Source organism: Apus apus, chromosome 15 (genome assembly GCF_020740795.1).
Source record: "Apus apus isolate bApuApu2 chromosome 15, bApuApu2.pri.cur, whole genome shotgun sequence".
NCBI classification, from domain to species: Eukaryota; Metazoa; Chordata; class Aves; order Apodiformes; family Apodidae; genus Apus; species Apus apus.
The window spans coordinates 15,373,120-15,400,396 of NC_067296.1; the positions used below are offsets into that span (position 1 = coordinate 15,373,120).

The 27,277-nt window shown below is 60.4% G+C and overlaps 4 protein-coding genes across 6 annotated transcripts; 2 read left to right on the forward strand and 2 right to left on the reverse strand.

Annotated features, from left to right (window-relative positions):
• Positions 1 to 768: 768 nt before the first annotated feature.
• NEURL2 (neuralized E3 ubiquitin protein ligase 2) lies at positions 769 to 3,331 on the reverse strand. The gene is made up of 2 exons (XM_051633264.1): positions 2,653 to 3,331; positions 769 to 936 (listed from the first exon to the last, which is right to left on the reverse strand). The coding sequence occupies exons 1-2, from the start codon at positions 3,329 to 3,331 to the stop codon at positions 821 to 823; spliced, it is 795 nt and encodes a 264-aa protein (XP_051489224.1). The 3' UTR covers positions 769 to 820.
• CTSA (cathepsin A) lies at positions 1,852 to 8,261 on the forward strand. 2 transcript variants are annotated; one of them, XM_051633263.1, is made up of 15 exons: positions 1,852 to 1,928; positions 4,355 to 4,515; positions 4,582 to 4,693; positions 4,810 to 4,860; positions 5,123 to 5,209; positions 5,311 to 5,466; positions 5,787 to 5,878; positions 6,163 to 6,247; positions 6,376 to 6,467; positions 6,646 to 6,724; positions 6,846 to 6,994; positions 7,066 to 7,141; positions 7,251 to 7,340; positions 7,452 to 7,553; positions 7,666 to 8,261. In XM_051633263.1, the coding sequence occupies exons 2-15, from the start codon at positions 4,355 to 4,357 to the stop codon at positions 7,747 to 7,749; spliced, it is 1,416 nt and encodes a 471-aa protein (XP_051489223.1). In that variant the 5' UTR covers positions 1,852 to 1,928; the 3' UTR covers positions 7,750 to 8,261. The 2 variants fall into 2 exon arrangements, with proteins under 2 accessions (XP_051489223.1, XP_051489222.1); XM_051633262.1 differs by lacking the exon at positions 1,852 to 1,928 and adding an exon at positions 4,067 to 4,135.
• A 344-nt stretch (positions 8,262 to 8,605) lies between these two features.
• Positions 8,606 to 12,839, reverse strand: PLTP (phospholipid transfer protein). Its single transcript, XM_051633350.1, has 16 exons — positions 12,725 to 12,839; positions 11,878 to 11,993; positions 11,590 to 11,689; positions 11,381 to 11,509; positions 11,098 to 11,253; positions 10,883 to 10,946; positions 10,699 to 10,762; positions 10,515 to 10,606; positions 10,212 to 10,388; positions 9,986 to 10,045; positions 9,742 to 9,903; positions 9,539 to 9,606; positions 9,395 to 9,437; positions 9,156 to 9,219; positions 9,003 to 9,079; positions 8,606 to 8,910 (listed from the first exon to the last, which is right to left on the reverse strand). Exons 2-16 carry the CDS (start codon positions 11,984 to 11,986, stop codon positions 8,791 to 8,793), a joined length of 1,485 nt encoding a protein of 494 aa, XP_051489310.1. The 5' UTR covers positions 11,987 to 11,993; positions 12,725 to 12,839; the 3' UTR covers positions 8,606 to 8,790.
• Positions 12,840 to 14,721: 1,882 nt separating this feature from the next.
• Positions 14,722 to 26,072, forward strand: PCIF1 (phosphorylated CTD interacting factor 1). Of its 2 annotated transcripts, XM_051633152.1 has the most exons (18): positions 14,722 to 14,849; positions 15,066 to 15,168; positions 17,587 to 17,638; positions 17,877 to 18,015; positions 18,197 to 18,321; positions 18,747 to 18,884; positions 19,272 to 19,402; positions 19,639 to 19,793; positions 20,017 to 20,164; positions 20,365 to 20,448; positions 21,173 to 21,272; positions 21,463 to 21,625; positions 22,105 to 22,277; positions 22,688 to 22,774; positions 23,253 to 23,437; positions 23,955 to 24,048; positions 24,220 to 24,395; positions 25,033 to 26,072. In XM_051633152.1, exons 4-18 carry the CDS (start codon positions 17,892 to 17,894, stop codon positions 25,268 to 25,270), a joined length of 2,121 nt encoding a protein of 706 aa, XP_051489112.1. In that variant the 5' UTR covers positions 14,722 to 14,849; positions 15,066 to 15,168; positions 17,587 to 17,638; positions 17,877 to 17,891; the 3' UTR covers positions 25,271 to 26,072. The 2 variants fall into 2 exon arrangements, with proteins under 2 accessions (XP_051489112.1, XP_051489111.1); XM_051633151.1 differs by lacking the exon at positions 17,587 to 17,638 and having other exon boundaries at positions 14,723 to 14,849.
• The last annotated feature ends 1,205 nt before the right edge of the window (positions 26,073 to 27,277 follow it).

The following is a 27,277-nucleotide window of genomic DNA, read 5'->3' on the forward strand; positions in this document are numbered from 1 at the left end:
CCTCTGACTAAATATAGTGCAGAATTTCCTAAAACACTTTTCTGTGCACTCAGAGCTGCCTCTGTCACCCTCAGCCCTGCCTGGAGGGCTCTGCCTGCCAGCCTCTTGCCCTCGCTCCTCCTGAACATACAGGCACCACATTTTTGGAGGGATCTCCCCTCTGCGCCTTGCTGTGCACACCTCCAACCCTGCCTTCCTTCCCAGCATGGCACAGGGATGGCAGAACTGTTTGCCAGGTCACCGTGATCAGCTCCATGGTCACAGGCACATGCCTGTGCCGAGGCTGCTGCCAGCACAGCTCCCTGAGTGCTGCAGGGTCCCCTCAGCACCCGTCATGACACCCTCCCTGCTAAGAGCACAGGAAGTAACTCATCCTGATCTTGGGGTAAACATATTTCCCAAGAGTGAAACTGCCCAGCTGGGATGAGCCTGGCTGTAATTTATCCCCCACGGGAGTGTTGGGCCGTGCCCTCCCTGCTCCACCTGGCCCTTGCTCTGATCCACCTGGGCCATCCCAGCTGTGTTCCCAAGGTTGTGCTTGCAGGGTCACAGCCCAATTTGTTCCCCGGTTTTGCTGGGGGGCCCCAGCTCCCAAACCCCTTCTGACAGGGCTCTTCTCACCTTGCCAGAAAACACCAGTCCTCCAGCAGCCCTGGCAGAGAGGGGGAAGAAAGGCCCCTTTGCTGGGGACTCGAAAACCCAAAGCTCCCAGGGGGGCTGTGCAGCTGCCCCTGCTCCCCGGTGTTGCTCCATGTGCTGCACATGTGCTTTCTGGCTGGAATCGCTTTTATTGCTCAGCCCAGGGCAGCCCCTCAAGGCCTCACTCATGTTGGCAGAAGCTCTTCAGTGGTGGGGGCAGGTCCAGGCCCTCAATGGCCAGGCGGTGGATGATGTGCTTCTGGATGACCAGCCGGCAGAGGGTCTGCAGGGAGGGGACTGGAAGAAAAGAGAGAGAAGCGGTTGAACCAGCCGTGAGTGCAGGGACAGGCCCCAAGGCTCCCTGGGGCTCCGTGGTTTAGGGCAGCGGTGAGTGAGCTTGCTCTGTGGCAGGAGCAGGTATCATCCTGCCTTGAGGCTGTGGCTGGGACTGGAGCTGGAAGGCCCTGCGTGGTGAAGGTCTCCTGTTCCCCAGCAGAAGGTTGGGAGGGCAGTTGTGTGCCCAAGCCCTGTGTTACCGAGCTGGTTTGCAATTGTTTTCCCTGGGGGCTGTTGAGCAGCCCCCCAGGGTCTCACATGCCCATGCTGCGCTTAGTCTGCTCCCACCAGTGCCAGGCTGCTGGCTGCAGAGGCTGCTCTGGCCAGGCCTCTGGAACAAGCATCTCCTGAGCCATTCCATGGCTCTGCCTGGTTCTTGCTCCTGTTTGGTCACAATTAGCTATGGCCGCTGCTCTCAGGTTTTAAAGAGCCAACTCTGGCACAGTTAGTGGGCCTTGGTTCACTCACTTCATCGAAGCACCAGACCAGAGGGGAGCCCCCTGAGTGTGACAGACCCTGAGCCAAGCTGCAGGTGGGAGCTGGAGCCCCCTCCAGCTGCAGGGCCAATGGCACCAGGCAGAGCTGGGCTCTGCTGAGCACAGCTGGCTCCCGACCTTGGGGCTGTTTTGGGATGGCTGGAGCGCTTATCTCCACCGTGCTGGGTGATGGGGTCACAGACGCCCTTGGTGCCCCCGGTCCCCCCGCACCGCCTGTCACTGCAGCACAGCTGCTCACTTCTGGGTTTCACTTCTCCAGCTGGAGCCCGGCCAGGGGCAGGACCGCACTGAGCCTGGCTGTTCAACCCCACAGAAGTGCTGCAGAAACCAGAGCTACCGAAATCTTGGTGGAGGGGAAGAGGCCAGATTGTGCCTCGGCAGTGGTGCTGGTGCTGGCCACGGTGCTCACCAGGACCCACAGCCCGTGGGGCAGAGGAAGGGTCAGCTCACCCAGAGGTACGTGCTGCCAGCACGGGGTGGGCGGGCTCTGAGGGGGGGGCTCAGCAGCGCCTGTGGCCAGTCACCCTTGGCACACTGCTGGGGGCCTGGGCACATTTAACCTCTTTGTTGGGAGAATCTGGCTCCCAGCAGCTGGCAGGGAGAGTCCTGGATTCCAACCTTGAGACAGAAGCCGCTGAACTTCGCACCAGTGAGAGGAGCAGTTGGTGCCCCAGCACCCTGGCACTTGCTCTCCTGGCTGTCCTCACCCAGTCCTCGGCATCTGCTGATCTGTGGTATGGTGCTAATTAGCCCTTATTAGCCTGACTCCTTGCAAGAGCTACTGACCAGCTCCAGCCTTCCCAGCCCCTCCCCATCTGGCTGAGGGATGCCAGGTATTGCCCAACCTCCGGTAGCATCACAGGGTGTCTGCCCAGGGCACCCCGTGGCCAGGACACGCAGCAGGCACGGGGGTAGGCGCAGTGCCAGGGCGGCACAGCCGGATGTTTTGATACCAAAGCAGGAGGTTGCTTGGCTGCGGCTGCGTGTGCTGTGGGGCAAGGCTGGACATGATGGGAAGTCCTCTGCCCTGTGCCCCTCTGCTCTGTGTCCCTCTGCCCCGTGCCCCTCTGCCCATGGCACGTGCAGATGCTCCCATCATTGGGGATGCTGATTTACCCCACTGGACCCCCCCCCAGCTGCTGGCCCGTGCAGGACGTGCCCTGGCAGGGCAGGTACCTACAGCCATATTCCACTGGGATGACCCGGACACTCTTGGTGGAGGCGAAGACGTCAACCACGGCGTAGAGCGGGCGGGCAGCGGGCAGACGCCGGGCACTGGGCCCCATGTCCTCTCCGTTGATGATGATGTGCATGTCGGCAGTGCCATCAGGCTGCAGGGCATATAGCACCCCGATCCGGCTGCGCCGCGCGGTGGCGGGCAGCACATTGCTCTTGTAGAGGTCATCCAGGATGTGGCTGTAGCGCCCGGGCCGGCTGCGCCCCACCAGCGTGTCACGGGGGATCCGCACCTGCTCGATCCGCAGGAAGGGGTCCCAGGGGGAGCCCTGTGCTGGCACCACCGCCTCACCCTCCACTGCCACGCGGTTGTGGCTGCGGGTGATGGCAAACACCCAGGTATCCCCCAGGTTGACCAGGTCTGGCAGCGAGTACTCGGGCACCATCTCCAGGCACTGCGGGTCGAGGGCCGTCAGCCCCACACGCAGGTGCCCACACCAGCCCCCCTCCTTCTCCTCAATCTCCACCAGGAAGACCTGCCCTGGCTCCAGAGGCTCCTGGCTGAAGCAGAGCCCGTTGGCAAAGCTCTGCACCCGGGTGGCCCGCGTGCGCGAGGTGTCCAGGCGGACGTTGGCCCCGTGGACGTGGTGGAAGCGTGCGGCGAGGCGGCACCGGGCGGCCATTGCTGCCGGCTGCGCTATTTTTAACTGTCCCCGTCACAGCTGCTGGCAGGCGGTGACAACCCCGGTCCTAGTGCCGCAGGGAGGGTGGGAGGGGACCCTGCCCTGCATGGGGCTCAGCTGGCACCCACCAGCCTCACCAGCACCACAGGCCCTGCTTGCCCAGTGCTGCCCACCAGTGCCCGGGGGTGCCTGACCGTACCCAGCCATAACCGGCGGGGCTTGGCTGTACCCGGCTGTGCCCGGTGGCACCCGGCAGTGTCAAGCAGTGCCCGGGGGTGGGGCAGGGCCCAGCTGTAACCAGTGATGCCTGGCAGTACCCACTGTCCTCGGTTGTGCTTGGTGGCACCCAGCAGTGCCCAGTGGTGCTGAACTGTCCCTGCTGTGCCGGGTGGCACCCGTCAGTGCCCACCAGTGCTTGGCTGTGCCCGGTGATGCCCGGCAGTGCGTGGTGGTCCCCAGCTGTCCCTGCCTTGCCCGGTAACACCGGCAGCACCCGGCTGTGCCCATCCGTGCCGCCCCCGCAGCCACCGCCGCCGTCGTGTCCCCAGGCCCTCCCCGCCCCTCGTGCCGGGCCCGGGGTCCCGGCGCCGCCCGGGATCCCCGCGTTCCCGCCCCGGTCCCGACCCTGAACCCGGGGCCGCTCCCACGTGCGCGAGGAACGGGGGCGGGGCCGGGGGCTTCCGGGGGCGTTGATTGGCCGCCACGAGCCCCCGCCCCCTCACGTGGGCACCCGGAGGTCATATGGGCGGGTGTCATGTGCCCGCCGGGAGCGCCGTCCGCGGAGCCGCGCCGGGAGCGGCCGAGGTCGGGGGGGCTGGGAGCGGGGACCGGGGCTGGGAGCGGGGACCGGGGCTGCGAGGGAGCCAGGCCGGGGGGAACAGGCCAGACCGGGACTCGGGGAGCGGGTCTGGGGGGAGCCGGGAAGGGTGAGGGCTGAGGGGCCGGCAGAGCGGGAGGGGCCTGGACGGGCCGGGGGCAGCTGCGGGGCCACAGCCGTTTCCGACCTCCCCTCCCGTCCCGCAGATGGGGCCGATGCTGCTGTTCGTGCTGCTGCTGCTGGGGCTGAGCCAGGCTGCCCCCCCGGGCCACGAGGTGACGTTCCTGCCCGGGCTGTCCAAGCAGCCCGCCTTCCGGCACTTCTCCGGGTACCTTTGCCCTGCGCCGGGGAAGCGCCTGCACTACTGGTACGTGGGGCCGGGGCCGGGGCGGGGGCCAGGTGGGGCTGGGCGCTCATGTCTGTGTATCCACAGGTTTGTGGAGGCCCAAAGCAACCCCCAGAGCAGCCCCCTGGTACTGTGGCTGAATGGGGGCCCCGGCTGCAGCTCCATGGAGGGGTTCCTGAGGGAGCACGGCCCCTTCCTGGTCAGTAGTCACAGCCATCCTCTGGCTCAGGGCCGCCCAGGGCTGGCCAGCTGCATGGCACGAGCCACCCTGCTGTGGCCAGCGTGCCCACCGGTCACTGCCTTCTGCTTCCCCAGATCCAGCCCGACGGGGTGACACTGAAGTACAACGACTATGCCTGGAACAAGGTGCGGGTACAGGCAGTGTGGTCCCCCCAGAGTTGCAGGGAGAGGGGGCCCTGAACCAGTTCCTCCTGCCCTTCCCACAGAGCTGAGCCTCCCACCGGCCCCCCCTGCCCCACATAATCCCCCCCCCTCAAGTTGAGCAGGGCAGTAATGTAGTCCCCAGCCAGCCCACGGGGTAGCTCATGGGTGCTGCCACCAGCCGAGCTGGGAGTTGGGGTGGGGGGCGTGTCTGCCCTGACCTCCAGCTCTACTGCTGTCCCTGCAGATCGCCAACATACTCTACCTGGAGTCCCCCGTTGGCGTCGGCTTCTCGTACTCTGACGACAAGAAGTATGCCACGAATGACACCGAGGTGGGTGACCCAGGCTGCTGGGGGGTCTTGCCTCCCTGCCTGCCCCTGCCCATGCACAGAGGTCCTGCCTCCTGCCTGACCCCAGCTCCCCCTGCCCACAGGTTGCTCACAACAACTACCTGGCACTGAAGGAGTTCCTCCGGCTCTTCCCTGAGTACTCCAAGAACGATCTCTTCCTCACCGGGGAGAGCTATGGGGGGGTCTACATTCCCACGCTGGCTGAGTGGGTGATGCAGGACCCCAGCCTCAACCTGAAGGTGCGAGGCTGTGGCTGAGCTGATAGCACAGGGCTCTTGGGTGGTACCGGGGTGGGGACCGGCCATGCAGCTGACGTGTGGGGCGGTGCCGGGGCGTGGGGCGGGTCTGACCCACAGGCTTTCATCTTCTCCGGGGGTGCTGGCAGCAGCTGCAGGCGGATGTGTCCATCCCTCCCTGCTGCGTGGGCCAGGGGAGCGTTCTCAGGCGCCTCCTGTTCCCTCCATGGGGTAAACAGTGCCACATCTGCTTCCTGCCGGATGCTGCGGCCACCCCACAGGGAGCTGGAACACAACAGTGTTGTTTTCTTCTTGCCTCGCAGGGAATCGCTGTGGGAAACGGCCTCTCTTCTTATGAGATCAATGACAACTCCCTGGTGTACTTTGCCTATTACCATGGCCTGCTGGGGACAGAGTAAGAGGAGGGGCAGCACTGCCACTCAGTGTCCTTATGCCAGCAGGACAGGGACATGTGTGGGATGGAGCTGGTGGGAGCATGGTGTGTGGGACGAGGGAAGCTCCTGGCCTGCCTCAGGCCAGCAGCCAGGCTGTGGGGGTGGCCCCTTGTCCTGGGCACCTCTGGTGGGCACGTTTGTTTGTGGGGTTTGCTGGGCACTGGGCTGAGCTGTGAGCTGTGTGGCTGTGGGTTGGTGTTCCTGTCCCGGCAGTGTGTTCCCAGCCCCTGCTCTCTGCCTGCAGGCTTTGGAAGGACTTGCAGGCCTTCTGCTGCTCCCAAGGGAAGTGCAACTTCCATGACAACTCTAATCTGAACTGCACACTCAAGGTGAGGGGGACCGGAGCCCTTGAGTGCATGCCTGATGCTGGTGTCTGTGAGCAGCACCCGCCTGCCTGGCTGTGGGTGGGCCCACAGTCCTTTGAGTGTCCTGAGTCCTTTCTTGTGGCCTGTTGCAGATGGAGGAGGCGATTCAGATCATAGAGGAATCCGGCCTCAACATCTACAACCTCTATGCCCCGTGTGATGGTGGCGTCCCTGGGAGCGTGAGGTGGGAGTGGCCCCAGGCAGGACGTGTTTCCAGGCACTCGCTCATGGCGAGTGGGGTCCTGGCTGGCCAAGGGACGTGGTGGGCTGGGCAGGGGGTCTGTGTCTGGCTGCTGCTGAGGGCTCCCCCAGGGAGTCCTCTGCAGCCTTGTTCCTCCAGCATTCTCCTGACCCCATGCTAGGTATGAGGGTGACTATCTCATCACACACGACCTGGGCAACTCCTTCATCCGGATGCCAATGAGGTTCTCCTGGCGGCAGGTGAGCCCAGGCACCTGTGCCACCAGGCTGTGACCATCCTCTGCCCGTGGCCACAGCACAGCTGCTCCCTGGGGCAGCACTAGGAGCTGCTGTGGCAGGGACTCTCCTGACTCCCTCCTAGAACCTGTTCCGGATGCCGTTTGCCCGGAAGAAGGTCCGGATGGACCCTCCCTGCACCAATTCCACAGCTCCCAGCATGTATCTGAACTCCCCAGAGGTGCGGAAGGCTTTGCACATCTCTCCCGAGGCCCCAGAGTGGGAGTTGTGCAGGTGAGTGAGCTCTGGCAGGGCAGGACCCAGCGAGCTGGAACAGCTGCCTGACACCAACGCTTCCCCTGCAGCTTCGACGTGAACCGCAATTACAAGCGCCTCTACATGCAGATGAATGACCAGTACCTGAAGCTGCTCGGAGCCACAGTGCGTGCAGGGAAGCCCCCTGGACCCCGGGACCAGCTCTGCCACACTGGCCTCCTGCCTGGCTGGGGCTGCTGCCCTGCAGAACGCTCACCCTCCTCCTGCTCCGCAGAAATACCGGATCCTGGTGTACAATGGGGATGTCGACATGGCCTGCAACTTCCTTGGGGATGAGTGGTTTGTGGACTCCCTGTGCCAGAAGGTAAGTGGGCAGGGTCTGGGCCAGGTGGTCATTGCTGCAGTTGGCTGTGCCAGGGCTGGCTGTGGCAAGAGCCTGAGGCAGCCGGGGCACTGAGGGTGCTGCTGGCCCCAGGTGCAGGTGGCTCGTCGGCCCTGGCTCTATACTGAAAGAGACGAGAACCAGATCGGGGGCTTTGTGAAGGAATTCACCAACATCGCCTTCCTCACTGTCAAGGTAGGGCTGGGGCTCTGGGGCAGGGTCAGGGCCGCTGGCGGTGCCGGGCGCAGCGCTGTGGTCGGAGCAGGAGGTGCTGGCTGGGCACTGACCTGCCACCTGTGTCCCGCAGGGTGCCGGACACATGGTGCCCACAGACCAGCCACTCGCCGCCTTCACCATGTTCAGCCGCTTCATTAAGAACGAGCCTTACTAGGAGCTGTAGAGGAGCCCCCGGCGCCCTGGCTGCCCTCACCGCCCGGCCCCTCCTGCACAGCCGGTCCCGCCGCCCCTCGGCGGCGCCCCGGCTCCCCGCGCCGCCCCTGCGGCCGGCAGGGCTCCCAGCTCAGTCCAGCCCTGCGGGACAGTGCCCGGCAGGATGGGGCTGCCTGTGGGTGAGGGGCAAGGGGTGTCAGGGCTCTGTCCTGGTGGGGCAAGGAGCTGTGCCCCTGCTGCAGCCTCTGCCTGGCTTGTGACTTCCTGCCTGGCCTCCGGCAGCTGCTTCCCCTGGGAAGGAGCAGCTGCCACCACTTCCCCCTGCTCCGCGTGCACCGAGCCGGGCTGCAGGCAGCTGGGTGCTGCTCCTGCGGGGACTTTGCTGCACTCCACACCACTCCCACGCTCGATCCTGGTGAAGGAGCCTTACTGTGAAGACAATCCCACCACCTGCTCACTGCCCGGGCCATGCAGTGCTTCCGGGAGCTTGCAATAAACGCTCTGATCAAGGTGGTCCCGCTCCTCATTGCCAGCACCTCACACCGCTCACCACACCCCCTGCCCTCCCCTTGCTCTCTGAGGAGCAGCACCATGCGGTGAGGACCAAGCTGAGGTGAGTGCCGTGCTGGAGGGCTTGTTGTCTGTGCCCCCCCGCTCTGTGGGGCTCCCTGAGTCTGGAAGCCAGCAGCCTGCAAGGAGCAGAGGATGTGCAGCTGCCCTGAGCTGCTCTGCCACCACCCTGAGCCGTGTCTGCCCCTGAGGACCTGGGCAGGGGGAGCTGCGCTGCTGCTGCCTCCCCTGCATTGCCCCACTTGTGGTCCAAGGGGACACGTCATCCAGGGAACAAGGCCCATGGGTTGGAGTTATGTGGTTTATTAGTGTAATTAGAAGGGGTGCAGCAGGGGTTCCCAGAGCAGCTGTCTCCGCCTTGCTGCAACCCCCAGGGTGCCCCACAGGACATGCTGGTGGCACCGAGGAAGCTGCTTCCTACCTACTGTCTATGGGTCCAGCCCAGGATCTGCCTTTGGTCCAGGGGAAGGAGCTAGAGCTCAGGGGGCTCCGTGCTGGGGTAAGCAGGGGTGGCGGGGCCTGGGCGGTACTTCTCAATCACCTCCTGCAGCCCCCTGGAGAAGTGAAGATCAGCTCCCACCGTGAGGAATCCCTGAGAAGGGGAAGAGGATCAGTGCACCGCTGGGTGTGACAGGAATGTGACATTCCTGCTGCAGCCTGGGCTGTCCCTGACCCCCTACGTACCGCATGGTTGGTGACCACCTCCTTGGTGAAGTCCATGCCTTCTGGCAGCGGAATCTGCACCCCCTTCTTAGTCCTCTCTGCAGGGAGAGATGTGGTGAGGCTGGGTGCTGTTGTGCCCCTGCCCCAGGCCCAGCTGGGTGTGGTGGTCCCTACCATTAATGATGGGCATGATGGTGAGCTGCAGGAGGGTCTTCAGTGGGGACTGCAGGGAGAACAGCTGGAGAGAGGGAGCAGGGTGAGCCGGCAGTGGGGCAGCCCTGCTGGGGCAGGGCACACCTGCACCGGGCAGTGGGGGGCACAGTGGGGGTTCTGCAACAGGCAGCCACTCCCAGAGCCTCCCCTGTACCACAGGACTAGCGAGGGAGGCCAAGGGCTAGTAGGGCTCTGCTCACCGCCAGCGACTCCAGTGCAGACTGCTTGGAGTAAATACGAAACCTGCAGGGGAGAAAGCAGCCATGAGGGGGGCCAGAGGAGACCCCCCTGCCCCTGCCATCCAGGGACCCTCCGCAGCCTGGGGACCTCAGCACCATCCGTACCGTCGCAGGTCCAGCTGCATGCGCAGCGCCTTCCCACGCAGAAACACCTTGGCGCTCAGCTTTGTCTCCTAGGGCGAGAGGGGCCAGAGGGCAGCCCTGCACTGGCTACTCCACAGGCCTCGCTGTCCCCATGCTCTGGGACACTGGAGCCTTCCTACATGGGGTGGGGAGGGTGTCCCCCCCCCAGCCAGCTCCCCACTCACCATGGCCATGCTGGAGAGCTGGACGGCAGGGCGGCCTGGGGGCACCAGCGAGATGTTGAGGAAGGCAGAGACTGAGACCGAGGTGCCCGAGGGTTTGATGGTGCAGCGGGGAGGAGCTGACACCTGCAGCACCAGGCGCAGGGGAGCGTCCACGGCTGGGCTCTGGTGGGGAGGGGCAGGTGAGCCGAGGCAGGACAGAGCTCTGCCCTGAGGCTCTCCCCACTCTGGCTGATGTGCCTCTCACCAGCATGAAGATGGTCCCGAAGAAGGTGGCTCTCAGCAAAACCTCCAGATCCTTGGGCACCTGCAAAGAGGACAAAGCATCACAGGGTAAGCGAGAAGGTGCCTTAGTCCCCACAGAGCTGCTCCCTGGAGGGCACCTTCTCTGCTCTGCAGGCAGAGCCTAGCCCTCCCTCCTGCCCAGCAGCAGCCCCTGCCTGCATGGAGCCAGGGGTCCCGGCTCAACTCACCTTCTCCCCCTGGAGCTCTATGGTCAGCACGCCTGCCTGGAAGTACGCGTGCATGGCCGAGTCAAAGAAGTACTCAGAGAAGGCAACATAGACCATCCGTTCTGTCTCCTTGATCACTGGCTCCACTGCATGGTTCTCCAGCTCCTGGTTCTCTCTTTCCCGGGGGAAGAACATGCCCTGGGTCAAGAACAGAAGCCATTTCTGCAGCTATTCTGAAGTCTACCCGTGGTGCCCAGTGCACTGGCTGGCACAGAGCTGCTCCCACAGGGACCAGGGGTTGGCAGAGCAAGATCCAGTGTTCACCTTGAAGTCCAGGTCGAGGGTGTCCGTGGAAACAACCGGATCCCGCAGGAGGGAATAGTCAATCCCGATGTGCTCATCCACATTGTTCCGCACTGCCAGGGAAGATGTGATGTTGTGACCCAGCCTGCAGACCACCTGGCAGCCCAGTGTGGAGGCTGGTCCCTTTCCCCGGGCCAGTGCTCACCTGGCACCGTGTCCAGCAGAGAGTTCAGCAGCACGAGGCTGGCGTGCTCCAGCGATGGGCAGATCTGAAAAGCAAGGGCTGGGCTAAGAGGAATTGCTCCCAGTTCTGGATGAGGACCCAGACCCTCCTCCCACAGTGGGGCAGGGAAAGACCAGGCTCCATCCCTGCCTCCAGTCAGCCGTACCTGCTGGCTGAGGAGGAAGCGCATTGCTGTGACGATGAAGGTGCCCAGGAACTCATAGACCTTCCTGCAGAACAGAACAGTGGCTCTGTGGCTCCAGCCCTGCCCCTTTGTCCCTGTGGGAGTTCCCAGCATGGGCTGGGGAGATCCCATGGGAGTAGAGCAGGGCTGGGGAGCCAGGCAAAGGGTCGGGGCTGCTGCGGTGGGGTTGGGTGTACCCCAGTGTGCCAGAGAAGCCCGCGTGCATTCTGGCAATGGAGGCATCACAGGTGACATTAGAGATCTTCAGGCGCCCGGCCTCATCCTTGGCCAGCTGCAGCACTGTGTGGATGTGGACACCATCTGCAGAGGCATTGATGGACCCAATGTCGTAGCTGGAAGTGAGGAGAGCAGATGAGAGGAGCACACAGCTCCAGGGCAGCACACCCATGGCATCCTGTGGGCATCCTGTGGCCCAGATGTGGGGTTGGCTGGAGCCTGGGGGAGCGGGAGGCAGCTCACAAGAACCAGTAGAGCAGCTGCCTCCGGAACCGCAGGCTGATGGAAGCATTGCTGATGTTGAAGACGAGGTGCTGCTGAGGCTGGAAGCGCAGGTTGGAAAACGCCAGCTGCAGGTCTGTCACCTTTACCCTTCAGAGGAAGGAACAGAGATGGCTGGGTGGACAGATGGACACGGGGAGCCATGTGTGTGAGGCATAGGCAGCACTCACTGGCTGATGTTGTAGTGGAACTGCCCCTCCTTCCCGTGCAGGTCTGACACTGTGATGTTCTGTAGCTCCTGCTCCACAAAGCGCAGCCCCTCCTGCTCCACTGCAGAGCAAAGCGAGCCTGGGCTGGCTGCTGCCAGGCTGTGCCCCCTGCCAGCCCCCAGCTCCTCTCCAGCTGCCCCATGTGCAGGCAGGGCAGGCAAAGCCATACCCAGGCACAGACCCCAGGAGCAGTGTTGCAGTCTGCCTCTCACCCATGCCCAAGGAGCAGGGTCCCGCCTGGCCCCTTACCCAAGTCCAGCCCCTTGGCGGTGATCCGGATCTTGCAGCCGGGGGGGCTGTGCGAGGCCGTCACCAGCCAGGGCAGGAGGAGCAGGGGGAGGCAGCTGCTGGCAGCCATCTTGCTCCTGGAGGCAGAGAGCAGGGTTAGCACGGGCCAGCGTGGGCACACGCACAGGGGACACACAGCCACGCTGGGAGGGAGGTGGCTGCTGCCCAGCCTGCTTACAGCTCCAGGGCAGGGGATGGCCCCAAGGAACACCCCACAGCTCCCCAGACCCCAAGAAACCCAGTGCTGCCCAGGTCCCCAGCGCCTGAAGCCCCATAGACCAGCAGCCCATGAGCAGCGCAGCCCCCACCACAGGGTGCTGTGCACAGCCCCCAGCAGAGACCCCCACGCAGTCTCACATTCCCTGGGAACATCCACTCCTGCCACCCTCAGTGTTCCATCCTGCCCCAAATGCACCCAGCCCCCAAAACTGCACTAGCCCAGCCTGAGCTGTGGCTGTGGGGACCCCCAGCACCCCACAGAGCAGGGAGCCCTCTCCCGTGGGGCTGCCCTGCAGCCCTCCCAGCCCTACGGGGCAGCACCCCATGGAGATGTGCTGCCTGCCCCCGCACCCCGCATACTCTGGGTGTGGGGCTGACTGAGAGAGGAGCTGGTGCCTGCCATCCCAGGCAGGGCTCCCTGCAAGACTGTGGGGACATCCAGGGCCCCTCCCCAGCATTTCTCCCCAGTTCTCTGCAAGGGAGAGGACGGGACCCTCCTGCCCCAGGCCCAGAGTCACAATCCTGCCCCGAGGCTGAGCAGGGAGCTGGGGGCTCCCCTGCACCACATCGGCTGCCTTTGGATACTTACAGTGAGCCTTGTCCTTGGCTTCCCTGGCTTGGGGAAGCTGGATCACGTGAAGGTCGGAGGGGGGAGAGCACCAGAAGCTCCAGGAGTTTCTTTTAAGCTGGCTGAGGTTCCCCTGCCTTTATAGACTCCAGCAGCTGCCACTCCTTGTGAGCCCACAGCTGGGAGGAGACAGCAGGACGGGACGGGAGGATGCTGGGCTCCGGCATGCCGAGCCCCGGCTGCCTGCCAGCGCGGGCAGAAAGACGATGGGGGGCTCAGACACCCGGGCGGGGGCTGAGCAGCCTTCCTCCTCCCAGCAAACACAGCTCCCCGCATCCTGCATGCACAGTCACGTCCCACGTCCCTAGCACTGCTCTGCGAGGGGCACACAATGTCTGGGGGGTCTGTCACACTGGGGCAGCCCCCCCAGCCTGCTGAACAAAGCCTCCCCTGGTGCCGCGCTCCCTCAGCCGGCCCTGCGGTGGGGGCTGTGCCGGCACTGGAGCCCCACACGGGGCTGTTTGGAGGCTGGTTTGTGCCCATCTGTGAGGTGAGCCCCAGGCAGAGATGCTGAGGCTGCTGCTTCCTCTGTGCTGCTCTGACAGACATGGTTCAGGCCCCTGGCACGACCTGAGCAGCTGGGGGGTTGCAGGATGTGCAGGGCAGCTCAGGGTCTGCAGGGTGTGTGGCTCTGCTGGGACTTGTCAGCTTGCTCCTGGCAGCCTGGGCTTGTGGCACTGTGACGCTGGCCAAGGGGTCCACAGCGCTGCCCCTGCCAGCACCTGAGGTGGAAAGGATGGGCAGCTCTTCAGGCTGGGCATCCTCCCAGGGAACAGCCAAGGAGCTGCCCATGGTTGCCACCCCTTCAGCCTCCTAGAGGCTTCACACTGTCCCTCTGCCTTCTTTCTCCCCCCAGCCATGCCATGAGAGGTTGGTCTGAGCCAGCTCTTTACTCCGGGGGTTATCTGTGCCGGGGGGCTGCATGGGGTACGGTGCAGGGAGGCTTGGGAGGCCCAGTGCTTACACAGCGCTTATCCCTCCAGAACTGCTTGGCCAGTGTTAACTCATTAAACTGACCCTGGCGCTCTCGGAGCAGAGGGCAGGACTTCTGGGAGAGCGAGCAGGCCAGGCTGCTGCCCGGGAAAGCCCCTCGGGCAGCTGGGCAGCAGAGACCCCAAGGGCGAAGGGCAGGGAAGGCCGGGGGGGGGGCGGCCCCGTGGCTGCCCCTGCCCGCCCCCGCGGGGCCGTGAGCCGGCGCCGGCAGCGCCTGCCCGGCGGGACCTGCACCCACCGCCCGTCCCCTCCGGCTGCGCGGGGCCGGCGGCGGCTCCCGCAGCCCCTGCAGGACGCGACCCGCGGGCAGGGACAGGCCCCGCCGACGGCCCCTCGCTGCCCCGTTCTGTCGCACCTTCCCCGGCCACCGCCGCCGCTCTGGCTCCCGGCCTGGCGAGCCAGACCCCCGAACCGGGCTGTGCAGGCACGAACGTGCCGGCGGGCGCCCTGCCACGGGAATCCCCGCCCGCGAGCTGCAGCGGCGCTGGGGCGGCTGCCGGGGCTGGGGCGGCGGGCGAGGAAGCCCCGCTGCGGGCACATCAAGGCGCTGCCGCGGCCCGCCCGCCCGGCGCCGCCGCGCTTCAAAGCTGCCTTTGGTGGGACCGCCTGCGGAGAGGAGCCGCCCGCGGCGGGCGGGCGGAGCGGCCGCAGGGACAGGCTGATCCGCCCGAAATAGCTCGGGGGCGGGAGCGGGGCCCGGAGCGGGGCCGGGAGCAGAGCCCGGAATGGGGCGGGAGCGGGGCCCGGAGCGGGGCCGGCACAGGACGGGAGCAGGACGGGAGCAGGACGGGAGCAGAGCGGCAGCGGGGCCGCCCGGACACGCCCGAGATGGCGCCGGGGCGGGCGGGGCCGCTGCCGCCTCCTGCGCGCGCCGGCCCCCCCCGCAGCAGCGCGGTCCCGGCGCGCACGCGCGTGGCCGTGTCCGGGCGGGGGCGCCTGCGCGGTGCCCAGGGCGGGGCGGCCTCGCGCCTGCGCAGCAGAGGCCCGCGGTCCCGGCGCAAGATGGCGGCGGCGGGGCGGGCGAGGCGGAGGTGGGGCGGCAGCGGCAGCAGCAGCGGCGCCCGGTGCCTGCAGCCCCCGACCTCACGCCCAGGTAAGCGGTGCTCCCGCGCGGCCGGAGCCCGCCGCAGGGGCGGAGGGGGGGGCGGGCCGCGGCGGGCGGGCGGCGCTGGGGATGCGGCGCAAGGGCCGCGGCCGCCATCTTAGAGCGCGGCTGCCGCTGCTGCGCCCGCCCCGGCTGCGCGGGCCCCGCGGCCCCGCGCCTGCGCGCCCGGCGGCTCCTCCCCGTAACAGCCTCCTGTCTCCGCAGCGGCCCCCGCGGGCCAGGCGCGGGACGCCCCGCTATGAAGATGCGGCCCCGGCGCTGCGAGCACGGAGCGACGGCCACGCGTCCCGTTAGGCAGCCCGCCACCGTAAGTACTCGCCTGCCCGGGCCCGCTTAGGCCGTGTCCCCGGACTCCTCCCGTCCCGCCTGCAGAGTTGTCGCCGCCGCCGCCTCCGCGCCGCACTCGCTGGGCCCCCGCGCCCCTGGCTGCCCGCCGGTCCCGGCCCGCCGCGCCGAGGAGCTACGTCCCGTCACCGCCGCCGGGAGGGCAGCCCCGGGAGCTGCCCCCTCGCTGCCCGCAGCGGCCTTTCCCTCGGCCCCCGGGTCCCCAGCGCACTCGCCGCACCTGTGTGTGCAGCCCCGGCCGCTCCGTGCGGCCCCGTCCCGCTTCGCCGGGTGCAAGGGCCGGTGCCGGGGGACGGGAGAAGCGCTGCTGGAAGGAGGCGGTGGCCGGGGATGAGGATGGCTCTGGGATGAGGGAGGACCTTGCTGTATCCCAGGGGGCTGTCGCTGCTCTCCTTTGTCTGCTCTTGCTATTGTCTTGTGTAAAATCCCGCCTCGGTGAAATGGAAACAAACAACGATCCTGTTGCTGTACTTCTTAACTCCGTGTCCTTTCCCACCGTGCTGTGGTGTCTGGTTGTGCTGCTGCTCCTAGGTTGTAAGCTCTCTGGGCAGGGACAGCGTTCCGCCGTGTCTGTCAAGTACTGTATGCCTTGCCGTGGTGTATAAAAACAATACCGTGACCACCATAAAATGCTTACTCTGGATGCCTTTCACTGTCTGAGTCCCAACACTAGTTACATCAAAGTAGAGTTGATCCTGTCAGGGTTCCTCTTAGCTTGCTTTTTTCTTTTCCCAGACTTTAACGGTACTTGGATTTAATACTCAGCAACATTGATTGAGCCATAAAGCTTCTTGTCTTACTTCCCCATTCTGTTTTATCCATAAGTGGGGGAAGGCAAAATCAGCAAACCCTGTGTGTCACTGGCAGGCTGCCTTGGCAGGTGTGTGCTGCCCGGTTTAGGAAGATCTTGGTACCCAGGGCTACCTGTAACTCCTTCAGGTACCTCCGTGGCTCACTGTGGAAGGTCTGGTCCCATCGTTAAGCACTAGCACATTATAACGTGTTGTCTGTGTAACGTGCAGGACGCATCAGCAGCTGCATGTGCTGATATGTGTTTAGTTTAAGGAGGAGGAGTTCCGAACATCCCTCAGGAGTTGCTGCACCTGCAGTGCTGCCTGAGGGGTCCCCTCGGGCTCCAGGGGGCTTCCCTGCACGGCTGGGCCGCCCCAGCTGCATCTGCTGGGGGTGCCTGGGCTGAGTGTGCAGCTGAGGTGCTGTGGTTGCAGAGGGCACGGCGGGGTTGGAGTTCAGGAGGAAGTGTGAGTACAGAGGGGTTGTGCAACGCTCACCTGCTGAGGCGATTAGATGTCCGTGATTGCATTAGTGCGCTGTAGCTGCCGCTGTTGCCTCTGGGCTCAGTAATTGTTATCTCCTTAGTTCGAGCAGAAACCGAAACTCCAGGTTTCTGCAGTATTCCACACCTTTCCTTGCTGGCTGGAAGGACAGGACCATCTTCCAAGATGCTGGAAGGGTCAAGTGTTCCCCAGCCCTGGCCTGTCACACTGATTCCACAGCTGCTCCTATAGGCAGCTTAACTAGTGCCTGCTGGTTCTTGATGGTTGTTGGCTCTGACCTTTCTGCTCTTCTGGAATAGCCAGCAGAGTTTTTATGGATGGGAAGGGGAGAAAGGTGGATAGATCCAAAATAACTTGGCCTGGAAACCAGAGTTTTTATTGAAGAGCTTATGTACAAGGGAGCAGAGGCTGCTATGGCATTAGTTAAAAAACACACTTCTGTGTGCATGAAGTGCTGCTGTGGACCTAACTGTGGTGTTGTGTAGGGTATCTCCAAAGGGCCGAGTAGAGTTAAGTAACTGTGGTAGATTGTAATTATTTAAAATGCTTTGTTTTACCCCACTTCATTGCCATTATATTTAGGGCTGCCAGAGAGGGAGCAGTCTGCTGTGCTGCAGAAACTTCCTCAGGGAGAGGAATGGTGACTAAGAGAGGAGAAGCCTGGCCATTTCTCTCCAGCTGGCAACATTAAATTATGATTAAGATGAGCTTTATTGTTTCAACAGACCTTCTTTTGCATAACTGTTGTTCTGCAGATGAAAAAGTACCAAAGGCTAAACCAGCCTGGCTGAGGCTATACAGCTAATCTGGGCTCGAGGCCTACTGAAGGAAATAATTCAGGAGCTCCTGACTCCCACCCTGCGGTCCTCAAAACCACAGGAGTTTTTATTAGTGAATCACTAGAGCCATTTTATGTAGCAGAAGTTGTTTAGTAAAAGGCTTTTAAGTTACGTGCAGTTCTGTGTGTGCAAGGGTTGATTTAAGCTGTCTCTGAGGATGGCAGATCAGACGTATCTACTAGTCTTAGAGTGGGAGAAGGTGGTACATGTTCACAGAGGAGTGTATTTTATTTTTTATGCTCTCAGTCCTGATGTGTGGGACCAGGCGCTGCACTCTTAGAAGAGATCTAGCTGAAAAGTGAGTATTTTGAATGCTGGCCTTAAGAACACCCTGGCTGACACTGTGTAAAGCTCAGCATTCCTCATAGCTAGCTGTGCTGTGGAGAACAGGTATTTTCCAGGGCTTAGGTCCTATTCTGTGTGTACTGGTTCAAACCCCTGAGTTCAGAATGAACTCATAGTGCTGCAGCTGAGCGGGCCAAGTGGATCGGGGACCTTTCCTGCTGTAACACGAACTTTCTGTGTGTTTTTTCCAGTGTGGTTGCTGAGAAATGGCCAATGAGAATCACGGCAGCCCTGCGGAGGAAGTGTCTCTCATGAGTCACTCACCTGGCACCTCCAACCAGAACCAGCCCAGCTCCCCCAAACCGATGCGCCTGGTGCAGGACCTGCCAGGTACTGACTCTGCCCTCGGGAGGGCCCAGCAGGGCCCAACAGCAGGAGAGGAGGTGGAGCAGGACCAAGGCAGGCTGGGAACAACGCGTATTGGGGAGTGTGCTGTGGCAGTAACGGGGACCTGAGGGGCTGGGCTGTTGCTAGGACTGCTTTTGTCCTGACTCTCTCCCTGTATTCTCAGATGAGCTGGTGCAGGCTGGCTGGGAGAAGTGCTGGAGCAAGCGGGAGAACCGCCCTTACTACTTCAACCGCTTCACTAACCAGTCTCTGTGGGAAATGCCTGTTCTGGGACAGCACGATGTCATTGTAAGTAAGCCCTCACCTGGAGAGGCTGTGCTGGGACATTCTGCAGGCGCCCGTGTTCTTGTGGACTTGAGATCGCACATGTGGCAGGGTCTGCTCTGCCTTCCGATCTCCTTGTGGAGGAGTCGGGCACTGTTTCTCCTTCTGGTGCAGGCTCAGGTAGAGCTGTTCCAGGATAGTGCACTGCTCAAAGAACACTCAGCCCGGGGGGGGTTGTGTTGCATTCTTCTCATTTAAAATAAGAACACGTACAGGCACAAGAGAATTGTTTAGCTTTTAATGGGTGTGAGTATTGGTGTCCTTATTTCTATCCACGTGGGAGCCGGGGCAGCAAACTGGGAGGGTCAGAGGGCTTATGGCCTTAGCCTGGGGCTCTGCAGTGGCAGCTGGTGAACTAATGTGGGCTCTTGTTGTTTGGATGTTCATAGTCAGACCCGCTGGGATTGAATGCGGCTCCGATGCCACTGGAAGGTGGAGTGGCAGATAGTTCTGTGGAGAGCAAGCACAGGAAGAGGAGATTCTCTGAGGAGGTTCCACTGAGCAGCAACAGCGCGAAGAAGCCCAAGGTGGGTCTGGTGCTGCAAAACGAACAGGCTTAAGGATGTTTTTCAGACTGAAACCTATGGGGTTTGGAGCCTATTTTTTTTTTTTTAACCCTGCAAGGTCAGGCCACCCAGTTGCAATTCACACGGTGGCAGCTGATACTCCAAAAGTACAGAAGTGGATGCAGAGTCAGGTCCATCTCTCTCTTGCAGCTTGAGGTCAGAGTGTGGGAGGTAGCAGCTGATGACAGAGAAACATCTGTGTTAACTTAGACCAACAGCAGGAAAAATGTGCTCTGGCAGTTCCTGGGGTGTCCTGAGTGGTGTTACTGGTGCAGGGTGTTAGATGTGTTGGGCTGCTTCCCCTTGACCAGTCTCTCTAGTCCAATAACTCATCTTTTACACACCCAGGCGGACGTCCCAGGGAACCCAGCCGCTCAGCCAGTCCCCAGCTCTCCCAGTATCCCAGGAACCTCTGTTTTGAAGGCGTGGTGTGTTTCACCTGAAGATAAACAGCAGGCAGCTCTTCTGCGACCAACTGAGTGAGTTATCTTGAGTTGTCTTCTGTCCTTTTCTTGGTGGTAGATTAGAGATGCCTGATTTTCCAGACATCTTTAAGAAGAACCTGATGAATGTAACACCCCCCATGATCTCTGCAGGGAGTCTTGATAGTTCAGTTTCCTGGCTGGTGAAACAGCCCAAGGAAGCATCTTTAGAAATAATGCTTGATAATTAGCCAATGATCTGTCCATCCTGATGACATTTTTTTCTGCCATAGAGTCTATTGGGACCTGGATATTCAGACGAATGCAGTGATTAAGCAGAAAGCACCATCTGAAGTGCTTTCTCCACACCCTGAGGTGGAGCTGCTCCGATCCCAGCTCATTCTCAAGCTGCGGCAGCATTACCGTGAGCTCTGCCAGCAGCGAGAAGGTCAGTTGTGCTGGGTTCCCCTGCATTGTCTTCTTAGTCCTGCAGGGCAGTTCTTCCTTCTGGTTTATGTCTGTCTTGTCCCTGTGACCTTTTAGTGGTGGTTGTACTCTGTGACATTGTTGGTTGTGAACTCATTAGGCAGAACTCCAACGTGATGATCCTTGTCAGAGCTTCTGGGCATCTTTTTCTTGTATTGATGGGACCCATTTCTGTGCTTCTTCAGGGATTGACCCCCCAAGGGAGTCCTTCAATCGCTGGATGTTGGAGAGGAAGGTGGTTGATAAAGGGACTGATCCTCTTTTACCCAGTGACTGCGAGCCAGTAGTGTCTCCTTCCATGTTCAGAGAGATCATGAATGACATTCCCATCAGGTACTATTCCAAGGCAAGGTGCCTTTGCTGGGATGTTTTTGTCTTGGCCTACTCCAGAGATTTACCTGCTGCAGTTCTGTGCTTTTATGTTCTGCCTTTACTGATTAAGTGGTATGGTGCCAGTGCTTGACTATGGGCCTGGTCTCAGTGCCTTCGTGGCAGCTGTGGGACTGATGCATGTGAATTTCTGCTTCCCTCAGGTTATCCAGAATCAAGTTCCGGGAGGAAGCCAAGAGACTGCTCTTCAAGTATGCTGAGGCTGCAAAACGGCTCATTGAGTCCAGGTGGGAGTTCCTCTTATGGTTCGGGAAGAGAAAAGGGCTACAGGGACTTTTAGAAGGGGCTGCTATATCCCACCTTACTCAGTGTTGGTCATTGTCTAAGTAAGGAAAATCAAGATTAGGAACATACAGAAAAAAAACAATAGCGCAAGAGGCATCTTTTGATAGTCATGTTATGGTGGAATCTAAATGTTGGGAGGCTGAATGTATGCAGAGAGAAGGGAGAATCTCTGGAATACTAGACATGGAATGCCTGTGTCATTGATCGGGAATAACACAGGATGCTTGGGCACCCACTGCTAGAGAGCAACAAGCTTGGAGTGGTATTTTATTGTACCATGTGTGATGTTCCTGATGAGTTTTGCCACAGGACGGAATTGAGGAAGGTAGCCTTTGGGGAAAATAAAAAGCTTGTTAATGGGGTAGTTTTCTCACAGTCACAAGCTCCTAGCATTGACTGTTTTTGAAAATGAGAAGCAAGATCAAAACAGGCCATTTCCATGGTAGATAAATGCTTTGTCAGCCTCTCCTTTGGCAGCAAGGACAGCAGACAGCTGCACTGTGTTTTGGAGGGAGCGTGGCAGTCCCTAGTCATACACGTCTGGAAGCACTTTCCAGAGGCTTGGAGGGGCCTTCAGGAGATGTCAGCAGCTGACTGAGGCAGTTGTGGTGGGATTGAATAGATTGTCCTGCAGCTGTGGGGTAAATTTTGCTTCTCTTTATGCAGGAGTGCTTCACCAGACAGCAGGAAGGTAGTGAAGTGGAATGTGGAGGACACCTTCAGCTGGCTGCGACGGGACCATTCTGCCTCTAAGGAAGACTACATGGTCAGTGTCCTCTGCTCATGTGGCTGAGCACGGGGAGCCTGGGGAAGGCTGGGGGCACAGAGGAAGGTCCTCCTGGCCCCAAAGGCTTCCATTGCCTTCCTGTATTTTGTGGAACGGGAGCAACAGTGGCACATGGGCTGTGGGGACCAGCGGTGGGTCATGTCAGGGACACTGTTCCCTGGTTCTGCAGGACCGCCTGGAGCACTTGCGCAAGCAATGTGGGCCCCACGTGTCTGCTGCAGCAAAGGACTCTGTGGAGGGCATCTGCAGTAAGATTTACTACATATCCCTGGAGTACGTCAAGCGGATCCGGGAGAAGCATCTTGCCATCCTCAAAGAGAACAATATTTCCGGTAGGCAGTCAGCTCTGGGGAGCTGTAGGGCTGCAGCACTGTGGCCCTGTCCCCATCTCAGCAGTGATACTGACGGGGGGCTGTGCTGAGGCCACGGGGCAGAGTTTGGTAGAGTGGGAAAGAGCCAATCCAGTGTAAAACACTGAAATAGTAATAATAAGGAAAGTGTTTTATTTGCCTGGAATGTGCATTGTGATGCTGGAACCACTGTCTACAGGTCTGCTATGTTAAGAGATGGAGTAGTGCTGCGGGTGGGTCCTCTCTGTGCTGGGGCAGTGGATGATGGAATTAATTTGGGTAGTAGGCTCTGAATTGAGTTAGCTGCCTGCAAGAACTGTGGGGGATCACCATGGGGGCTTTGAGGGGGACCAATCTGCTCCTCAGCCCCATTCTTGTCTCTACATGTTTTGAAGTGGGAGGAAGTTCTGTCCCAGATGTCCTTGATCCTAACAGGCTGCCTCTCTCTTTGTTCTGTGCAGCTGAGATAGAAGCCCCTGAAGTCCAGGACAGGCTCGTGTACTGTTACCCAGTGAGACTGGCCATCCCCTCCCCACCGCTCCCCAGCGTGGAAATGCACATGGAGAACAACGTGGCGTGTGTGCGGTACAAGGGGGAGATGGTCAAAGTGAGCCGCAACTACTTCAGCAAGCTGGTAAGGGCTGCCCGTGCCCACAGCCTGCTCTCTGGGGACAGGGTTTGCTTCTCCATGTCCTCTGGCAGCAGGGACAGAGCGCTGGCCTGGCAGAGGCTGTCAGACTGACCCAATAGCAGCAGAAATGAGGACAGCTACTTCCACCTTAGGGTCAGGCTTCTGCTGCGTGCAAGTGCTTTGGACACGTGCTGTGCTGCAGGAACGGTTGTACTCGCAGCAAGACTGCCTGTGCTGAAACACCCACTGTGCTCATTCATCCCTGCTGGTGAAGAGCTGGTGGTTCCCTCTCATGGTGCCATGACAGCCTCCACGCAGACCCCCACCTGCTCCTACCCATCTGTCCCTCTCTGTTACCGTGCCTTGGCGCACTGTCTTACCTGTGTGTTTAATGGCTGGCCTTTCCCTTCCAGTGGCTTCTCTATCGGTACAGCTGCATTGATGACTCTGGCTTTGAGAAGTTTCTGCCCAGGGTTTGGTGCCTTCTCCGTCGATACCAGGTAAGATCTTGTCACAGTTACACATCAGAAAGCTGTAGTGATAGTGGGGAACTGAACTTGTGGCCTTCATTTGTGGGAGGTCCACAGCTCTGGAAGCCTGGTGCAGTATAGGGCTTAAACTGTGTCACTTGTCTGCTCACTGTGTTCTGTGATAGGCCTGTGGTCTGGGGAGCAATGGGGATATTAGTAGGAGACCTCAGGGTGGGTAAAGATAAATTTTCAAAAGAGAAACCTTATTTCTTGGTTCTGAGAGCCAGCTGAAGGTTCATGTGAGATACATGTGAGAATGGATGGTTTGTGGGGCCTGAGTGGGATGAAATCTCTAAAGAGCATTCTTGGGTATATGTAGGGGACCAACATGAAGAAAGGACAGGGGGGCCCTGCATACCTAGAAGAGTGGGGGCATGGAAGTGTGGCCGGGATCTGTGGTCAGTGAGTGGTGGGTGCAGGCACAGCTCACCAGGTTTGCTCTCCTCAGATGATGTTCGGCGTGGGTCTGTATGAAGGGACTGGTCTGCAGGGCGCACTTCCCGTGCACGTCTTCGAAGCCCTCCACAAGCTCTTTGGAGTGAGCTTTGAATGCTTTGCCTCGCCCCTGAATTGCTATTTTAAACAGTACTGTTCAGCCTTTTTGGATACAGACGGGTATTTTGGATCCAGGGGGTGAGTCCTGTGTTCTGGTACCCTTTGGTGTTTCTTTGAGGGGGGGGGGGCGGTGTGTGTGCACGTGCCATGACTCAGGACAGGCTGTGTCCCTGCCTTCAGGGCAGGAGGTGGTTGTGTGATGTCTGCTCAGAGGGGTGTGTGCTTCAGGCCTGCCTGAAGGCAGTGGGCACAGATTGGCTGTGGAGCTGCCAGGAGTGTGCCAGCAGTCTGTTCAGGGGGCTCTGGTCCCTGCAGTGATACCTTTTCTAGGTCTGCCAGTGCCTGCTCTTGTTCTGAGGAGTGGGAGGCCTGGGTCTCAATCTGTCACCATTAGTGACTGCAGGTGGAATGTCCCCAGAGACCAGCCCTGCTGGTAGAAGTGGTAGACCCTGTTCTGAGGGGGTTTTGTCCTGCACTGTGGGGAGTTAGGCTTTCTGAGAGCATGATTGCCTTTTCTGAGGAAAATGATGCTTTTGAAGGTATGAAAATTAGAATTCCAGCCTCTCTGATAGGGATCTTTGTCTTTTTCCTCCAGCCCATGCCTGGATTTCTTCCCTATAAGCGGCTCTTTTGAGGCAAACCCTCCATTCTGTGAGGAGCTGATGGATGCCATGGTCTCTCACTTCGAGGTACGTTGGCTCACCTGTGGGCTGCTCTGGATGGAGCTGTGCAGCCGCTCCTCCCGCTGCTCTCGCACCCTGGCAGCAGGGCCGGGGTGTGGCAGCTGAAGGATGGTGACTGCAGTGGCACGTGTCACTGCTCAGCCAGCGCTGAACTTGCTGGTTTTCTTGTTGAACTAGAAACTGCTGGAGAGCTCCAGTGAGCCTCTCTCCTTCATCGTCTTCATCCCTGAGTGGCGGGACCCTCCCACACCAGCCCTGACCCGCATGGAGCAGAGCAAGTTCAAGCGGCACCAGCTCATCCTGCCAGCCTTTGACCACGAGTACCGCAGCGGCTCCCAGCACGTCTGCAAAAAGTAGGTCTTCACCTCAGGTCCTTCTGGGAGTGTGTTTCTGAAGCCGTATGACAGAAATGTCATATCCTGAGTTGAAATCAATAGGAAATAGGGAGCAGGCAAGGAAAGCTACAGCACATGATCATCCTGGGTTTTTAAGGCAGGCATAAGGCAGTACTGTGAATTTCTTGTTCCTTTAACACTGAGGTGTTTCACTAATGGTGTCACTTGGGGAAGCAGAAATAAGAGGCAGGAAGAGTCCTGGTCAGTGGAGTAAGCTGGCCCTTGGTCAGCTGTCTCTGAGCCACAAGTTCAAGCAGCAGCTTGTTTAGGCAACAAGTGCTTGAACACTTGAGCTCTCAGTACCTGGTGAAGGCAGCTGCCTTGCCACAGTGTCTCCCTCTGCAGGGACAGCGGTGTCCCACTGCAGGTGCTGGTGGAGTGGTGGCCATGCAGCATCTCTGAGAGCTCCTGAGCCTCTGCCTTTCCTCAGAAGGGCCTGATGCTGTGCTCTGCCTGCTCATGTCAGAATGATAAGGGAAAAGGGCAGGAATGAGTATTTGTCTTAAACATGGCACGTGGTAGGAGAGGGTCTGTGTGGTGGTTGTGTCCCCCCTGGGCCCGGGAGGTGCTGAGAGCCTCTTGTCTTCCCTTGCAGGGAGGAGATGTACTACAAGGCCGTACACAACACGGCTGTCCTCTTCCTGCAGAACAGCGCAGGCTTTGCCAAGTGGGAGCCCACACCAGAGCGGCTGCAGGAGCTCGTTGCAGCCTACAAGCATTCAGGCCGGACCCTCAGCTCCTCCTCCTCCTCCTCCTCATCCTCCTCCACAGCAGACAAAGAGCGGGAGCTAGGCCGAGAGCAAAGCAGCAGCCGGGAGACGAACCCCAACTAAGGCGCAGAGGTGCGAGGCAGCAGGGGAGGTGCCGGCAGCCCCAGAGGCTGCGGGGCAGCGGAGGGACTGCGGCTGCGCAGCACCGGCCCGGGGGACTCTTGGCAGCTCCACGGCACCTGCTTCCCTCTGCGAACTGCACGCAGCGCCGGAAGTGCCCGGCTGCCCGCGGGGAGAGGAGGCCCGGCTGAAGGGCAAGGGAAGCCAGCATGGCAGGAGGAGCAGGCAGCCCCTCCGACGCCAGAGCGCCCCAGGAAGGGGCAGCTGGAGCTGGGATGCATGCATGGGCAGAAGGACAGCGGGACAGATGAAGGGACGGACGGCAAGCGCAAGTGCTCAGCGCCTGGCACCGCAGCTGGAGGGGCCCCGGCTGCAGCCCAGCACCAGCAGAAGGGCGGGCAGAGCCCAGGGCTCCTGTGGCCGGGCCGGCACCAGCACAGCTCCGTGTCCATAGTGTAAATAGTTGTGTCCGTGGCGCCCGCGCTGCTGGCGGGGCTGCTCCCATCGCATCCGTGTTTCACTCCCACATGTGTGAGTCCCGTGTTGGCCGCCGCTGTGTACCATAGAGGGGAGGAGCAGGGAAGAGGAGTTTCTTCGGTGTGTAAAGGCGTCTTTGCAGCTGTTTTGTAGTCGTTGTGGTTTTTATGCCGAGCCTCTGGGCTTTATTTAACCTCCTTGGGTTTTGTTTTGTAAGGATTAATTTAACACCGCTAACCATTTTATTACTTTTACCAAGAAGAGCAAAGTCTATTTTTGATTTCTGTTTCCTGGTTCTTAGGAACATTAAAACCAGCATACAGCTCTGCCCTGCGTCCATTCCTTCCTTCTGTCAGCTGGGGGCCTGTGCCCTCCCCTCTCTGGCTCAAAGGTAGAAAAATGTTTTTTTGCAGGACTCGTAGTCGTTGGATCTGTCCCTTGCAGCTGTGCCCTCCAGGTGGTGGAGTTTTTGTCCTAACGACCAGTGTCAACCCTCTAAACCAACCTGACCCGTTACAGCTTTGCCTGCAGAACTCCTGCAGCCTCTGGACCCCGTGCCAGCCTGTACCTCCCCTAGGCTGGTCCCAAAGGAGCATGGCTCCAGGTGGGCCAGTGTTCCCTGGAAGCCTGCGATCCTGCAGCTTCCTGAAGGAGAGCTGTGTTCCTCGGCACATATCACACAGGTCACAAGGTTTATTGGTTAAAATCTGGGAGATGGGGAAGCACTGGGACTGCTGGGTTCTCGGTGCTGCTGTGGTTCCGCTGGGCAGGAGCAGCCCAGGGCCGTGCCCTGCTGGCTCCTGGTATCTCTGCAGCTCTCCAGGGATGCTCTCAGTGACAAGGGACCAGATGATCATCGACCTGTAGTGACACTGGGGACAGCTGGAAACTCCTGTCATGAGAGCAGCTGTTTGCAGAGCTTTCTGTTCCTTTTATCCGTTACCTTGATCCACAGTAAGACTGCTCCTGACATGCAGGTGAGCAGGGGCACACCTTGGTGATGGGATGTTCCAGCAGACCTGTCTGTCCTGACCATGTCCTTTGTCTTGCTCCCTTGAGTGATGGCCAGTTACCTTGTTACATGTTTAATTGCCAGAGGAAGCCAGAACAGAATCTCCTTCAGACCCTGCCAAGCTGTAGCAATCAGAGGTCTGGGGCCCTGTGCTGTCTCTGCTGCGGGTGGCTCTGGCCCTGGTGGCTGCTCTGGTGCAGTCCCAGCGTGTGGACAAGAATTATTGGACAGGTCACAGAGCTCAGGGGACAGGGTAGAGACCTGAGTGGAGAAAAAATAACCTAATTTTCTTAGTAACTGGCAGAGACGTCGTTCTGCGCCTCAGGGGGCCTAGAGCAGTGAAGTGTGACCCTGCCCTGGGAGGAGGGGCTGGAGACCCCCGGGGGATGGGGCACCGCACAGGGTGGGCAGACCCAGCCATGGAGAGGGAAGTGACAAGGGCTTAGCTGTATCCCACCTGGGCCTAGCAAATACTAAGACCCCCAGTGCCCCCCGCCCCAGTGTGGCAAGGCAGGGGCTGG

Bases quoted from the DNA above. Each gene is read 5' to 3' on its own strand.
- PCIF1 (XM_051633152.1), top strand. From the start codon at position 17,892: ATGGCCAATGAGAATCACGGCAGCCCTGCGGAGGAAGTGTCTCTCATG. The intron at 20,449-21,172 runs GTGGGAGTTCCT...CTCTTTATGCAG, and splicing joins AAACGGCTCATTGAGTCCAG to GAGTGCTTCACCAGACAGCA. The intron at 21,626-22,104 runs GTAGGCAGTCAG...TGTTCTGTGCAG, and splicing joins CAAAGAGAACAATATTTCCG to CTGAGATAGAAGCCCCTGAA.
- PLTP (XM_051633350.1), bottom strand. From the start codon at position 11,986: ATGGCTGCCAGCAGCTGCCTCCCCCTGCTCCTCCTGCCCTGGCTGGTG. The intron at 10,607-10,698 runs GTGAGCACTGGC...CTTCCCTGGCAG, and splicing joins TCTGCTGGACACGGTGCCAG to TGCGGAACAATGTGGATGAG. The intron at 9,607-9,741 runs GTGAGTGGGGAG...CTCTCGCCCTAG, and splicing joins AGCTCTCCAGCATGGCCATG to GAGACAAAGCTGAGCGCCAA.
- CTSA (XM_051633262.1), top strand. From the start codon at position 4,073: ATGGGCGGGTGTCATGTGCCCGCCGGGAGCGCCGTCCGCGGAGCCGCG. The intron at 4,516-4,581 runs GTACGTGGGGCC...GTGTATCCACAG, and splicing joins GGGAAGCGCCTGCACTACTG to GTTTGTGGAGGCCCAAAGCA. The intron at 5,467-5,786 runs GTGCGAGGCTGT...CTTGCCTCGCAG, and splicing joins ACCCCAGCCTCAACCTGAAG to GGAATCGCTGTGGGAAACGG.
- NEURL2 (XM_051633264.1), bottom strand. From the start codon at position 3,331: ATGGCCGCCCGGTGCCGCCTCGCCGCACGCTTCCACCACGTCCACGGG. The intron at 937-2,652 runs GTAGGTACCTGC...CTTTTCTTCCAG, and splicing joins CATCCCAGTGGAATATGGCT to TCCCCTCCCTGCAGACCCTC.